General features: G+C 41.8%; 2 protein-coding genes across 2 annotated transcripts in view; one reads left to right on the top strand and one right to left on the bottom strand.

The window, feature by feature from the left end:
* LOC306862977 (brother of CDO-like) overlaps window positions 1–4,613 on the top strand; it is a 30,906-nt gene extending 26,293 nt beyond the window's left edge. Inside the window, exons 12-19 of the mRNA XM_079406104.1 lie at window positions 64–242; window positions 358–457; window positions 563–685; window positions 801–983; window positions 1,083–1,285; window positions 2,799–2,887; window positions 3,094–3,254; window positions 3,425–4,613. Coding sequence (XP_079262230.1) covers window positions 64–242; window positions 358–457; window positions 563–685; window positions 801–983; window positions 1,083–1,285; window positions 2,799–2,887; window positions 3,094–3,254; window positions 3,425–3,540 — 1,154 coding nt within the window. The 3' untranslated portion in view covers window positions 3,541–4,613. The remainder of the gene's footprint in view (window positions 1–63; window positions 243–357; window positions 458–562; window positions 686–800; window positions 984–1,082; window positions 1,286–2,798; window positions 2,888–3,093; window positions 3,255–3,424) is intronic.
* Window positions 4,614–5,092: 479 nt separating this feature from the next.
* On the bottom strand, window positions 5,093–14,499 carry LOC306863609 (basic helix-loop-helix domain-containing protein USF3-like). The gene is made up of 7 exons (XM_079407047.1): window positions 14,390–14,499; window positions 13,650–13,738; window positions 13,483–13,547; window positions 13,093–13,124; window positions 12,893–12,975; window positions 12,696–12,792; window positions 5,093–12,498 (listed from the first exon to the last, which is right to left on the bottom strand). The coding sequence occupies exons 3-7, from the start codon at window positions 13,527–13,529 to the stop codon at window positions 5,657–5,659; spliced, it is 7,101 nt and encodes a 2,366-aa protein (XP_079263173.1). The 5' UTR covers window positions 13,530–13,547; window positions 13,650–13,738; window positions 14,390–14,499; the 3' UTR covers window positions 5,093–5,656.
* Between the last annotated feature and the right edge of the window lie 117 nt (window positions 14,500–14,616).

The following is a 14,616-nucleotide window of genomic DNA, read 5'->3' as shown; positions in this document are numbered from 1 at the left end:
AGAAATGCCATTGGACATGTGAGAAGTTGACTTTGTATGTTTTTCTTTCCATTGCATTTGCAGGAACATCATACAAGTTCAGAGTTTTGGCCGTTAATGTGTTGGGAGCGAGTCCACCAAGCGCTCCCTCTAAAGCCTACACAGTGGTGGGCAGTGGTCCACCAAACCGACGTCCCATTGATGGACCCTACATCACCTATAATGAAGCCATCAATGAGACCACAATCATCCTGAAGTGGACGGTAAGCATTTTCTTTACTAAACACTTTTCCATGGTCAAATTCAAGAAATGTGAGCTGTTTGTTGTCACAATGGCATTGTCAGACCTTGATCTAAATATTTCTATTCTTTCTACAGTACACACCGGTCAATAACACTCCCATTTATGGCTTCTACATCTTCTACCGACCCACCGATAGCGACAATGACAGTGACTACAAAAAAGACGTAGTGGAAGGTAAGTCGTGTACTTCCTTTATTCTTTAATATAAATATATAAAAATTCTTTCATATAAATATATAATAAAGAAATATAAAATGTAATTGTGTGATGCTCTTTTAGGTGACCGATATTGGCATTCCATCACTGACCTACAGCCTGAGACGGCTTATGACATTAAAATGCAGTGTTTCAACGAAGGAGGCGAGAGTGAGTTTGGAAATGTCGTCATTATGGAAACTAAAGGTTTGTGTCCTTTTCCTCTCAATCACATTGCGAACTGCACCTCAGCCAATTTCTAGAACAAAGATCTCTTCTGACAACACATATCTTAAGTGTGAACATCTGTGTGTACTTACAGCTCGCCCTCACCAGAGGACTACACCTCCAGAGACGGCGTCTTCCAGGCCCGTCCATCCAGGAAACCCAGTTCCCCGGCCTGGTGATCTGCCTTACCTCATTGTGGGCGTTGTTCTTGGAGCATTTGTTTTCATCATTGTGGCCTTCATCCCAATCTGTCTGTGGAGAGTTTGGGCCAAACAAAGTAAGTGCCCTTTTAGAAACATGAAAACTTCATTAAGAATCCAAAAATAAGATCGAAGGACACTCATGAACCACGAATTTTGTATTTATTTAATTTCAGAACAAACTTTAGACATGCGCTTTCCAACATTGGCAGCTACAGTTTCTCCATGCCAGTACACCATGGTACCTCTGCAAGGATTGGCTCTTGGTCGACCCTGTCCTGTAGACCCCCACCTGACCCCTGCCCACACCGTCTACGCTCCAAAAGGAGAATACATTCCCAATGGGAAACACACTACACAGCGCCTTCCTGGACGCCAGGTAATTTTGGCACTTTGAATGGTGCTTAATAGGGGTTGACGATATGACCAAAACCTTATATCAGTATATATCATGATATAGTTATGTTGCTTTCAATAAGGTCTTTATGATATCAAAATATTTGATACTGTAGAAATAAGATGATCAAATGTTTAAAAACGCTGCATATTCTTCACGGTGTAAATTATTTATTTATATTTCTTCTTATTAAAGTTACAAAAGTGATTGTCAAAAGCAGTGAGAGATTTTTGATGATATTACAAATCACCAAAACAAACACTCCCCTACCCCAAAAGAGTCTCGCCCCTATTTTGATAGCTCCGCCCCACACATACGTATGCAACCCAGGCAACGATTAGTTCTGTGAAACAAAGCAAAACCAATGTTAGTCACCTATCGAGAAGAAACAAAGCAACCTCAGTGTCCGATCGCAGGCCTTCCTGCTTCTTGAGTTCTCTCCAGTGCTGGAAATCTGATCCAATATTTACACGGGTCCTACTTCTTGCTTTATCGTAACACTGTCTACACCGGACGCGAGCGGTGCGGCGCAACAAAATACTATAGAACTAATTATAATCAGTGATGCTGTCTACACTGGATGCTGCGCGACACGACATGACAAATCCCTGATAGTAAACTGCTGCCGCGTATGACGTATTGATACAAATTTCAAATGATTTTCAACGGTCGCTTTGTCGCATCCAGTGTAGACAGACTTTAGCTGTTCCGGGCGTGGCGTGGTACGACACGACACCTGCCGTGTCTGGTATAGACACGGTGTAAGCCTTCTTTTGTTCCGCAGACGTTTTCCTCTTGATTTTTATCCGCCATCTCTATCTTTCTGTTGTCACTCGGCTCGGCTAATGTCCGTCATGTGCACTGATGAGCGCTCTCTCCTCGCATCATGAGTAGACATGCCCCATACTGCTGATTGGCTGCAAGTTTGTTTTGGTACTCGGCCCGACTTCTACATACCCCACCTTTAACATGAAATATACATACCCCACCTTTAAAATGAATGACAGACAGCAGGAATATTAGACTGCTGTCACTTTAAGAGCTGCCCAGATCCAATATACTGTTACGTGTTTTCTCTCAGCTGTTTGCTTTCACTTAATACTCCTGCGCTCTATGAGCACCCTCTTCACGTGGGAGTGCTCAGAAACCCTCTCAGACAACGCGCACATATAGCGAGTTCTTTTTCACTACTGATTTTGTTTCAATGGATTAAAATCACTCGTTTTTAAACCACAATGCTTAAAAATGCGAGTGAATAAGTTTTTGTGACCAAGCAGCAACGTCTCATGAGCGTTTAACTGCGATAGAGACGTTAGTCCAAAATCTCTAGCAGTTAATCGTGTCTGTCGATATATATCGCCCACCCCTAGAGCTTAATGTTTTGTGATGTCCAGCACAGTGGTTGTAAGAGTAATAAACATCTTCAATTGCTTCAATTGCCAGTGAATTAAAATATGGCATTGCATTGATATTCAAACTCTTATCTCTCTTGTAGGAGGATGCTGGCTATGAGCTGGAGTGTGATGCTTTGTTGCCACAGAAACTTCCCAATCTGCAATCACACATCCACAATTACTGTAATGGGTAAGAATTCTAATACTGCTTCATTTTATTATAAAACACACACTTTTAAAGTGCTCCGTATATTATGTGTTATTGTATATTCATCATTGAATATTGTTCGTGTCACATTATGGAAGTAAAATGGATTGCAAATGGTGATTGTTATACTAAGACATTTAAGTTTGTTAGGGAAACAACTATAATTTGAACTCTTTTCTTGTTCTCAGGGTGCCTGGCTGTCCTGAAGAGGGATGCTGTGTGCCTGATGATTCCCCCTTGCAGGTCCTTAGTTTATCAGATCCTACGCCGCCATCTCAGAGTCCTGACTCCATGCAGGTTGATCACTCCCTCACTGAAGCAGTTCACATGGAAGGGGAGCTCACTGCTGGTACGTTCAGTTACTTCATGTATTACAATAAAGGTCAAAAGTACCTGCAAAAAACTGTCAAGCTTAATCAAATTTAGCTTTTAAAAATACACCAAATATTTTATTTTGTAAATTATTAAATATTTTATTATTTTGTAAAAGTTGTCTGAATGCAATATTTTTCCCCACAGACTTGTCCCTGTTGACAACAGTTGATGCGGGCATAAACCGGTTGCTCCAAGATGCTGAGACTCAGAAAACGAAACAGCTTGAGGAACAAGGGACATATGATCCAAAAGATGGATAAAACTAGAAAATACGCAAGAAAAAAAGCAAATATTTATTTTTGTATAACAGATGGTATATTTATATATTTATGTATTTGTACATAAGTTTTTTTTTTTTTTTAGAATGTGTGTATATATAGGTTGTTTATATCAGATGTAATACATATTTTGGTATGTTTGTCTGTTACCACCAGGACTTTTTATAAGCATGCTGTATAAATGATCCTCATGTGAGATGAGAACAACCTGACACCTCAACACCATACATACAGTATCAGTAATAAGCTCTAGATTTTCCACTGGCAAGCATCTGTTGATGTTTGAAGTACAGCTAGTGGGAAATATAATGCTTTTAGGGCATTATGATTATGATCCATTCATTATGAATGTTGTAATGTGCAGTGCTTGGGGACAATTGACTGTTTAAATCACTTTGCATCAAAAATATTTGTAGAAAATGTACGCCTTATATGCATACATATTTTATGCACAGTATGTTGTATCCACATACATTTAGTGGCTTTTTGGCATGTAGACTCTACTGTGATGTTTAAATACTCAGATACACACAACAAATAAACAGTTTAAGAACCTTTTGATTGTAACTTGTTCCAGGTGCGTCCTCAGTTTTAAATAAGGTATTTTGAGTGGTGTGCATCTTGTCGGTACAGTGTTTTACAGCTTTGTACATGTTACTAAGATTTATCTATTTTCATCATTAACAAAAATGTTAACAAATATATGCAAAGTATATGCATTCTGTGTGTAGTAATATTGACTATGAAAAAGAGACCATATATTGTAGGTATTTATTTTATTTCAGTAGCCTGGATGCGAGACATTCTTAAAATTAACATGCCTACCTGCAATATGCCGATTTTTATATTTTAAACTGGTTTGGTGTAGTCTGCTTGTATAGTTGTAGTTTTACTTTTGGAGACCTGCAGTTCTCCTGCATCAGTATTAGCTTCTTCCCACTGTTATAAACATGAAACATGAAGGAAATGATCAATCTCCAACATATTCTAAAGTGTAGCTGCACGGTTACATGGATTGAGCACTATTGCCTGTAAATAAAGCAAACGAAATCGTATTTCTGTTGTCATTTTCATCTTTTATGTCTGTACTTCCAGTAACTAACACATTTGATGGCATATTGTTTGAGCATGATTGGTGTCAAGGCATTTTTTTTCTCCATTAGTTTTAAGTCAAACTTAGAAAAGTGCTAGTTTGCAGTTTTGTTTTTCAATAAACTTACCTGAGCCTTTTTTTTTTTTACTTTTAACCAGCTGTTCTCAAGGTCATGTTCCTCTCAAATTCACAAAGGTAGAATAACTAGCAGAATAACCACTGCTGAAGTTCATATTAAATTACTTAAGTTGCTCTAGTGTAATTGACCATTTTTAATTTTGTAAAAAGAGCTTCCATAAGTAATGAGAGTTGAACGACAAAATCTTTGAAAGGTACTGACATCTGGTGGATTTAACATGCTAAAACAAGCACAAAAAAAGTACCTTATGCCATCTGAATCAACAGGTCACAAAATTCAGTAAGTAACAAACATTTCAATTTAGATTAGATAGAAACTTTAATAACTTTTCAATTTAGTTTTTTTTTACAAATATCTACAGACCACACATCCATTTTCATAAATAGGTGAAAGTTCTTCTGGAATGATATTCTGCAGGAGAAACATTTTACAGATGGAAAAATATTTATAAACCTTTGAAAACCAACTGATACATTACAAAACAGCTCAGATATATCTACTGTAGCATCAGTTTTTTTTTGCTCTCACATTTCATTATTGTTGCTACAAAGTAAAATAACATGGACATAATTTTTTCTATTAAACAATGTGAGCTGTTCTAAAGAAAAATAAAGACAAGTTATACATCATGTAGAACCATGACTGCCCAAACAGCAAACAAACAAAGCAAAAGAAACCAACCAAAGGCTAACAGACAATGCAATATTTGACTTTTCCCCCATAGTTCCAGAGTCATCATGACGTGGGAGCGGAGAACATTCCACGCTTTATTAAAAGTCTTTACACCATGGCCATCCTCTACAAAATCTATGCAAAGGTGAAGGCAAATAAATTCTGTGACAAGGGATGAAAAACCCTTTAAAACCTTAAACAGCAGAAGTCCCATCATGACCCAGGATATGACTGATGTTGTGGGCTGGGCGATTAGATTGTTTATTTGAGTCTGAAGAAGTAGTGTTGGCAAGAGACAATAAAGGTGACATTGGCATAGAGGAGCCATCCGGAGGCATTGCTGTGGCAATTTCAGGGAACAAAGAGGTCAGGTTAAAGTTGGATAAATGAGGCGTGATGCCTGCAGAGTTTGTAATCGGCATTGGTGTTATATCTGTGAGAAGTGGGAAGCTAGCCTGCGCGAAACCTACAGGTCGAGGGGGAGAAAGAATAGAACCGAAGCGGTTGTTCAGTGTTGCACTGCCACTCTTGTCAGTGCTTGGACTTGTAAACATCTGGTTTGAGAAATACTGAATCTCACTTGAGAGGCTAGGAAGAGCTGCAGGGGAATATGAAGGATAAAATGAAGGTAAAGTGTTCTGAGGTTCCACAGGGAGGAGGGCTGGGGTGCGAGAGGCACTGGGCTGCGTGACTGGTGGGATGAAAGATGCATTGGCATTGATGGGAGGTGGTGGGTTCATTCCTCCTTCAGCAATGAAAGGAAAGCCAAAGTTCTGGGTGAGATCAGAAACGGCACAACGATCCGACATTAAATTGTTGTCACTGCTGACCTGTGCACCATCTGCCATGAAACGCACAATGCTACTTCGTCTAGCTTCACTTCCTGTTTGTGTACGGCTGAGGATCACTCCTCCACCTGATGGAAGGGGCAAAGAATTTTCTGGTTCAAAAGGATTTCCAGGTCTCAAGTTGCCTGACCGTTGTCGATCTCCTGGACGAATCTTTGTGCTTTGTGGGTCTGGTCCAATATGATGGGGGCGTTGACTAACAGAGAGTGACCTGGTTGAGCCTTGAGTACGTCCTGTGTCTGAACTGCTGTGTGGTGTTGGGGGATGGGGTGGACCTGTTCTCGCAGGTGGACCATGCAAATTTGCACTGACCTGAGAAATATGGCCTTTGTTGTTGTCCCCTAGACGTATGGGAGCAGCTTTCTGTCCAGGGTGCAAATTAGGACTTGACGATTTAGCCTGAAGTTCTCCAGCAGAGGTCCCAGGAACGCAGTTGTATTCTATACTTCCTGGGGTACACCCCTGGGCTGCCCTTTGGTGCCCGTTTTGTTCAGGGATATGAGGTGCCAAAAGGCTTTGCATAAAGCTCTGGTGGCATCCCTCCTGTTCTCTTGTCAATCCTGCTCCAATGTGCACACCTTGAGCAACAGGGTGCGGACCCGAGTATGTTCCACGTGAACGCCCATCCCCTGTAGGCCCTGCACCCATTCTAAATCCTGTTTGTGGCTGATGACCTCTCTGGATTTGAGGTACAGACTTGCTGGACATGTCACCACTTCGAGACACTTGCACTTCAAAGTTACTTAGCTGATGCCCGCTAACCAGAGTCTTGAAAGGTCCACAATCTGGTATTCTTTGGGTGTCTGTGTTATTTGCATGGTCGGGTGGTAACCTACTCTGAGAATTATGAGTAATGTTACCTTTACCACGTGATGAATCTACATAGCCTCGCAATTCTGACTGGTCCTGTGCATTGCTTCGAGGTGCTTGCAGGTGCAAGCCCATACGTTGTTCACCAGTAGCAGGGGTCTTGCCTATCAGAGCCTCTGCTGAGTAGCTAGAGAGACGGTGGCGCTCCTGGCGTGATGAAGTGCAAGCAAGATCCGAAGAACGCGAAACAGAATTACTAGCCTGAGAGGTCATCTGCTGCTGTTCTATTGAACGAGACCCCATTAGTCTTTGCATAGCCCCATGATCCTGTCCAGATGGACGTTCTGGCTGACCCAAGTGATTGTTTTGATGTGCCCTCTGACCTGCCTGTTGGGCCTCACAGTTTTTGTCCTGTCTAGCCCCAAAGTGCTGCTGCTGCTGAATCTGCTGCTGAAGATGCTGATGACGTGAATGTGAATTCTGTGGTGGCATCTGTTGCTGTTGTTGGTGTGACTGTTGCTGCTGTTGAATCTGTTGTGCTTTTTGCTGCTGTTGCTGTTGATGGTGCTGTTGTTGTTGTTGCTGATGTTGCTGGGATTGTTGTGGATGCTGCTGTTGTTGGTGTTGCTGAGGAGGCTGCTGTTGCTGATGCTGCACGCCACTCTTTTCCAAATGATGTTGCTTCTGCAAACCAACATTTGGTCCGGACTGACCACCACGCACTACTCCTCTCTTTTTTTGCACATGCTGGTCTTGCAGCATGTTTCTCTGATGAATACTGTGGATCTGAGATTCTGGTTGTGTCAGGTGATGGTGAAGCTGGTAAAGGTGTCTTTGTTCTTGTTGTTGTTGATGTTTGAGGTAGGGGTTTCCAACTAAGTTCTGCCCAGATTGCGGTGCATTATGTTGTGTGTGTCCTTGCTGCAGGTGCACCACACTTGGCTGAGTTTGTTCATGTGTTGGAACCTGACTAGAGCAGTGTCCATCAGTAGGGCGGAGCACAGTGCTCATGAAAGTATTACCAGAAAACAGAGCCCCAACACCATTAGAGTGATTTCTTGGCATAACTGCAGAAGTACTTGAGGGCATCTGACCAACCATCATTTGCACGTGATCTGCAGCCTTGATGTCCACTCTTGGAACATTCCCTGCTGGGCACGGTTTTGAACGCTTATTTGGAAGAATAAGGTCATCTTGGGCAGACCTTTTTGGCATATCCTTCTGATGACGTTCAACCATTCCAATACCAACATGGGTCCGCATCAGAGCATTCTTTAAAGGTGCATATTCATTAGGTTGAGAACAGGTTGGGGGAACTTGTGAGGAAGACTGAGTCACCATGACAGCAGCACCTCCAGATGACGCAGCAGAAACCTGCTGTGTAAGATTGGGTGATCCTGGATAAGGTTGGTTAGAGCTTGGTCTGATGAGGTTATTAACATTAAGGCTGGTGACAGCACTAGGTTCAGACTGAGAGTAAGCTATGCTCTGTGGAAGTCTGATGCCAGTAATACAGCTGGCTAAAGGCTCAACTGGAGGAACTCGAGCAGAGACCTGAGATGAAGTTTCTGACACAGGTAAATCAGCCTGCTTTGTCACTTTAACCTGCTGGTCAGACACACTATCTTTGTTAGAAGGGACTGGTTGCATTTTTGGAAGGTCCCACCCTGTGGCAGCAGTACTTGTTGGGTTGTCAACACTGCATCCTGAAGTCCTCTTGCCTGGGCTGTCCTGTTCAAATATGGCTCTTGCAGCCATTGCTAATATTTCTGCCTGCTCAGAAGTGAAGGTGAATGCACCAAATGTACTTGAAGAGGCATTGATGTTGTGGCCTGCTGGAAGCAATGATGCAACAGAAAACCCTCTGCCAGAAGAACCTCCTGCAAGAGGCGAATCAGTCTGTCTATTGTTTCCCAGTGGAGGATCAAAGGAATCATTTTCCAATGTACATACTTGTTGTGGAGGAACTGTCTCTTTTTGAGCAAAAGCACCCATTTCTGTCACACCCTTTTCCGTGGCACCATCAGATTGTCCATCCTTGCCAGGTTGCGTGTTCATATTTGAATCAGGCAGTTTGAAGTCTGCACAGTTCCCTTGGTTACTGGTTGTCACGGACATATTCATTGTGGATGGTCGTTTTAGACACTTGAAAGGATCTGACACCCTAGAAGTTTCTGGAATCTGAACAGGTTGTGTTGACATAGTGTCTGAGCCAGGAGTTGAAGTTGAGGGCACAATAAATGATGTCTGATTTTGAGAAGAGTCAGTCAACTCTTCTCTTCTAGCAAACTTATCTTGTGTTTGTGAAATAGCCTGACTTGCCATGATGGCAACCATTGGCCCACCCTCTGTTGAATTAACACTGACACCTAATTGTTGACTTGGTGTGGATATGTCACTTGGAAATGGAGGCTGACAAAGGTCTGAATTGACAGATTTTCCTCTTGAATTGTTTTGGGCAGAGCTTACAGTGATCAGCGGAGAGGAACTCTCTGTAAAACTGGGTCTTAATTCTGTTGATCTGCTTTCGCTACTGGTGCAAACATTACTGCTACTCACCTTATTCTGCTCAGTAATTTCACTACAAAATGTCACACTACATGAAGAGTTAACATGAACTTCTGATGAGGCAACTGATAAAGTTACAGCAGTATCCACAGAGCTACACTGTGACGAGAGGGCAACGCTAACCGCTGAACAATTAAGCTGGGGACCAATATCTGGAGTAAAGATTTCTTTACTCAAGCTTCCACAATTTGTAGAAACAACCACGTTACCCTGAGTCGAACTTACAGTACTGATACTACTAACTGTTACATTGTTATGCAAGTGGACATCATCTATAGATTTTGCTTTAGTCTTTGAAACTTCTCCACCAGCCAGTGTGGGCTTGGCAATGGATCCATTTACTGAAGGCGTTACAGAACTGTCTGCTGATTTTTCACTGGAGGAACTGACACTAATGACTGCAGAACTACTGCATGTGGAACTAACACTGTTTGGGGCCGGTCCTCTCTGGGTCTTAACATCATGAGTAACAGTATCTTTATTTGAAGAACTAACTGAAACAACACCTTTTGCTACAGTGGATAACTCAGAACATGTATCATTTGCAACAAATGTCTTACTCTTGAGAGCAATTCTACGCAAACTTCGCCCAGGTTTAGGTTCCTTTCGTTTCACCAGTTTGGTTCTCCTAACTGAGTTTTGTCTGGTTTGATTTCCAGAAGTCCCACAACCTTTCTTTGGCAGAATTTTAACTGTATTGCCAGCAGCAGTTGATGGTACAGGTACAGAGGAGGAAAGAACAGTTTCAGTAGAAGTGCTGACTTCTGAACCACATGTCGGAAGAGGTTGCACAGTAGTGTATGAAGGTGGAGCAATGGAGTATATCTGAACATTGCTTTGACTTGAGACCTTTGAAATGCTCTGACTAAGACTAGTTAGAGCACCTAAACAATTCATGGCAACATTGGAGGTGGGTTCCTCAAAGGTGGGCTGAAGTATCGGAGTTACACTTTGACCAGATAGAGAGTTTCCCTTATCTGGTGACTTTGCCGGCTGCAGAACATAAACTTGACCATTCACAGTGATAGTCTGAGGTGCTTGTGCTTGCAATTGGGTTGAGGGCCGTGGAAGAATATGTACCAACTGCTTTGTACCAGCTGCCTGTATGCTAGCTGTACAGGTAGTGTTTGAAGTGGTCATTTGACTGGATAACGTTGGGGTTGCAGTTGACACTATGGCAGTGTGATGACTCTGTGGCGCAGGGGTCAAAGTAGGTGCCTGAATTATGACAATGTGCTGGCAGGGTGTCTGACTAGTGACATCCTCTCTGAGAACCTGTGGTGCTGGACATGAGCCTCCCTGTTGCAGAATAACAACATGTGAGTTACTTGGAGGAGAGGAGGTCACAGCAACTGGTGTTTCCTCAGAATTCACCTGCAATAACTGCATTGTCTGTAACACTGGCAGTGTGGCAGCTTGTGGTTGAGGCACAAGGGCAGGCTGAGTTGGTGGATTTATGATTGGCTGAGCTTGAGGCACCAAACTGAGATGCAGTTGAGGCACAACGGCAGACTGGGCTTGGGGCATCACTGTAGGTTGGGAATGAGGCTGGCATGGCACAGCAGGCTGAACTGGAGTTTTAGGTTGTAGGGTGGGGTTGCAGGTGGTCATCAGAGCGGAGTTGAGTTGAGGTTTTGGTAATAATGCAGGTTGTGCCCGAACAGATGATTGTGGATGGGTCAACTGTGCTGTCTGTGTTTCAACAGGCTGATGGACCACTACGGCTTGGGATACGACGGCTGGCACTGATAAAATTGAAGACTGTTGTGCTACTGCTCTCTGAGGGCATGGCACAGCTGCTGAATATATCTGAGGAGGCCTTGGCCCAGATGGCTGAACAGGAACGCATGTTGGTGTTGGGGCTTGCAGTTGCAAAGGAGCCTGTGGTTGCAAATGGATAGAAGCAGGCTCCTCAATGTGTTTTGTCCCAGTTGAACATACAGAAAGTTGCTGAGGATTATGTGAAATGCTGGCACCGTCTGTGACGAGTGCCTGAGACACAGGTTGCACTGTATTTCCTGCAAGCTGTAGTGTTGTCCATGTGGTCTGAGTGCTACTAGTTGCACTGGTTCTAAGAAGGGTAGAGCTTGATGGTAATATAGTGGTAATTTCAGTGGATGGAGCAACAGGAACCACTGAGTTACTGATCACAACTTGAGGCAGTGAAGATAGGCTAAGCATATGCTGAAGTCTGAGGGGGGTGGACGGACAGGTAACAGAAGTGAGACTGGAGATTGGGTTATCTGGTTGAAGTTGTGGAGGGACTGGGGTGCTGACAACAGGCTGGGGACATACACCTTGAAGAGCAATATAATTCATTGGATGGTTTAGTCTTGGAGTAGCAGGTGCCAGAGGAGAATATTGTTCCAAGACTGTAAGACATGGCTTTGATACAGCAGGAATAAGAGTTGCTACAGGTATGTGGGAAGATGCAGAGGAGACTACAACTTTATTTACTGGCGCTTCGTTCGTAATACCAACAGACTGGCCCATATCCAGTGTTATATCACATGCAGGTTGGACTGTTTCAGCATTTGCTGGTTGTTTATCAAGATGAGAAACTGGATTTGGTGGCATTGAGCCTTTGCTTGTAGGACAGGAGCTGTTGCCATTAGAGTAGACAATTATTCCCTTTGACGTCAAGTGAGTTGGAGTGACTTTGGCTACTTTTGCACAGCGCTGCTTCCCTTTCCAGTGTACAGTGGGGTCATCCAGGAAATTGATGCCATTAGCTTTGAGGAGTTCAATATAATGAGCACTTTCCTTGCGCAGGTCTTCCAGCTGGTGCCGTAAGCGCTTTATCTCTTCCGCTGTGGAGACATATTTAACACAGATGTCAAAATGAATGACTGCACATAAGCTTACAAAGAATGCATTGACTGGCATTTAATTCAGTACGTATCTTAATAAAACCATGTCCCCATAAGGAATACATAAAATGTTCATGAATCACATGTAAATGCACTTAAGTTATACAATTAACTTCTGTAATTAAGTCATGACTTACCTTGGACTTTGTCTCCTCCATTAAGCAGCATTTCATCATTTTGTCGCTTTAGCTCAGTGATGTAACGAAAAGCCTCTCCCAGAATCATATTTTTACTCTATAAGAAAAGTCAAGATATTACAAAGTGAAAACTCTGTAGAAACAATAAAAAATAGCACTTTTGAACTGCTTAGTTTCTAGTTCTATTACACATTTACCTGTTTCAAGGCCTGAGAGCAAGGCAAAAGTTCTCCAATCCGATTTATACCAGCATTGATTTTCTCTTTACGATGTCTTTCCACTGATGTATACGAAAAATAAGAAACACCATACAGAATATTACTTATAAAAATATTCAGTTAATATTAAAATGAGATTAAAAACAGTTAGACTCATTTTTACCATAATGCTTTCTCACCTGCATTATGGATCTCCTTGTTTTTCTTCCGCCTAACATTTCACAGAAAATTATTAAATGATAAAGAACTTGAGCTCATAAGTGAATACAAATAACAGTAAACATCAGAACACTACTACCTAACTAATTCAAGTGCATTCTTACTCATAATTAAAAGTGCATATACATATAAAGCAAAGACTAATACATATAAAATTGTAATGCTTTCCTATGAGTCATTTCGTTAACATTTATGCATTAGGTACGATGAACAATAAACAGCTATTTTTATAAGCATATTTATCCATAAATCAATCATAGCCCAAAAACTGTCAGGTTAATGAAGGAATAATTGACTGGGTTCAATCAGAACTGCCATGACATTCAATATAAGCAGGAACTGATCAGTACCGTGGCGGTTTTGGGTTATTTGTTTGATTCTGTACTATCTCCGGCATCCTGGCACACTTTACAGCCTGTTAATACCAAAACACATTAACAAAATCTTATTTGAAAACAATGTAACTCATAGTATATGTAAGGGGATATGTTGAGGTTGGGGGTAAATGCAAAATTACCTTCCAGAACTAAGCATGCAGCTATCATGTGTGTGAGCTCAACAATGTTGGAGACCATAGATCCATGCACGTCTGTGCTCCATAAAAAACTGCAAAAGAAAAAGAAAAATAAGTCTAGATTGACATATAGGACATCAGTTGACATCAGAGATTGTAAGAATGTTATTATCTTCTTGTCTTATATATTCTGCACTGACTCTGTGCTTTGACATGAAGGAAGCCTTTGAAGATTAAATGAGATGTATTTACTTGCAAGTCCTCAAAACAATAACTAGGAATCAAAACTGTCAAGTCAGGGGTTAGCAACACAGACTAAATACAGATTGCACCTAACTGAGCTTGTTTATTAAATCAAAATTCCTTTGCATGTAAATACAGAACAAGAATGCCAATTTGACTCGTCTTCTGTCACCACTAGCATGTAAAGCTCTTTAACACTAAACTAGCTAACAGACTTAGCTTATTAGCTTTGAAACCTAGACTATATCTGTTGAGCTCTTAGCCTGAATAGAGAAAATAAACAACACAGACTGAGAACAACAAAGCTGACTGTACACATATTACGGTACAACTCTTTAGTTATATCCTTTTTTTATGCCCTTAAAGTACAAAGATGGCTTGAGTGGTAAACTGGCAGTGAGCTAACACGACAGCTAACACATTACCATGGTTTACGATTACTAACTGCATCACTTATCTTTAACACGTGTCAGCAGGTCTGTCACTTCAGAAGGACTTACCGACCGCTTGTCCATCCTCTGAGCTGATGATATCCCCTTCAAAACTTTGTTGATCCTAAACAATTTACTCCATCTCTGACCTAGCATAAAACTGCCAGTCACAAAACAGTGAGGCGGGATTTCCGTTCTGTCCAATCACAGCGAAGCCGAGTGAGATTGTATCCAATCAGATCACGAAACCGTGCTGAAGGGGCGTTATCATTGATCGAAAAACGCACACAACGCAG

Source organism: Barbus barbus, assembly GCF_936440315.1.
Source record: "Barbus barbus genome assembly, chromosome: 44".
In the NCBI taxonomy this organism is placed as follows: Eukaryota; Metazoa; Chordata; class Actinopteri; order Cypriniformes; family Cyprinidae; genus Barbus; species Barbus barbus.
Note: the sequence above shows the minus strand (reverse complement) of the source record. Positions and strands in the feature narration are given on the sequence as shown.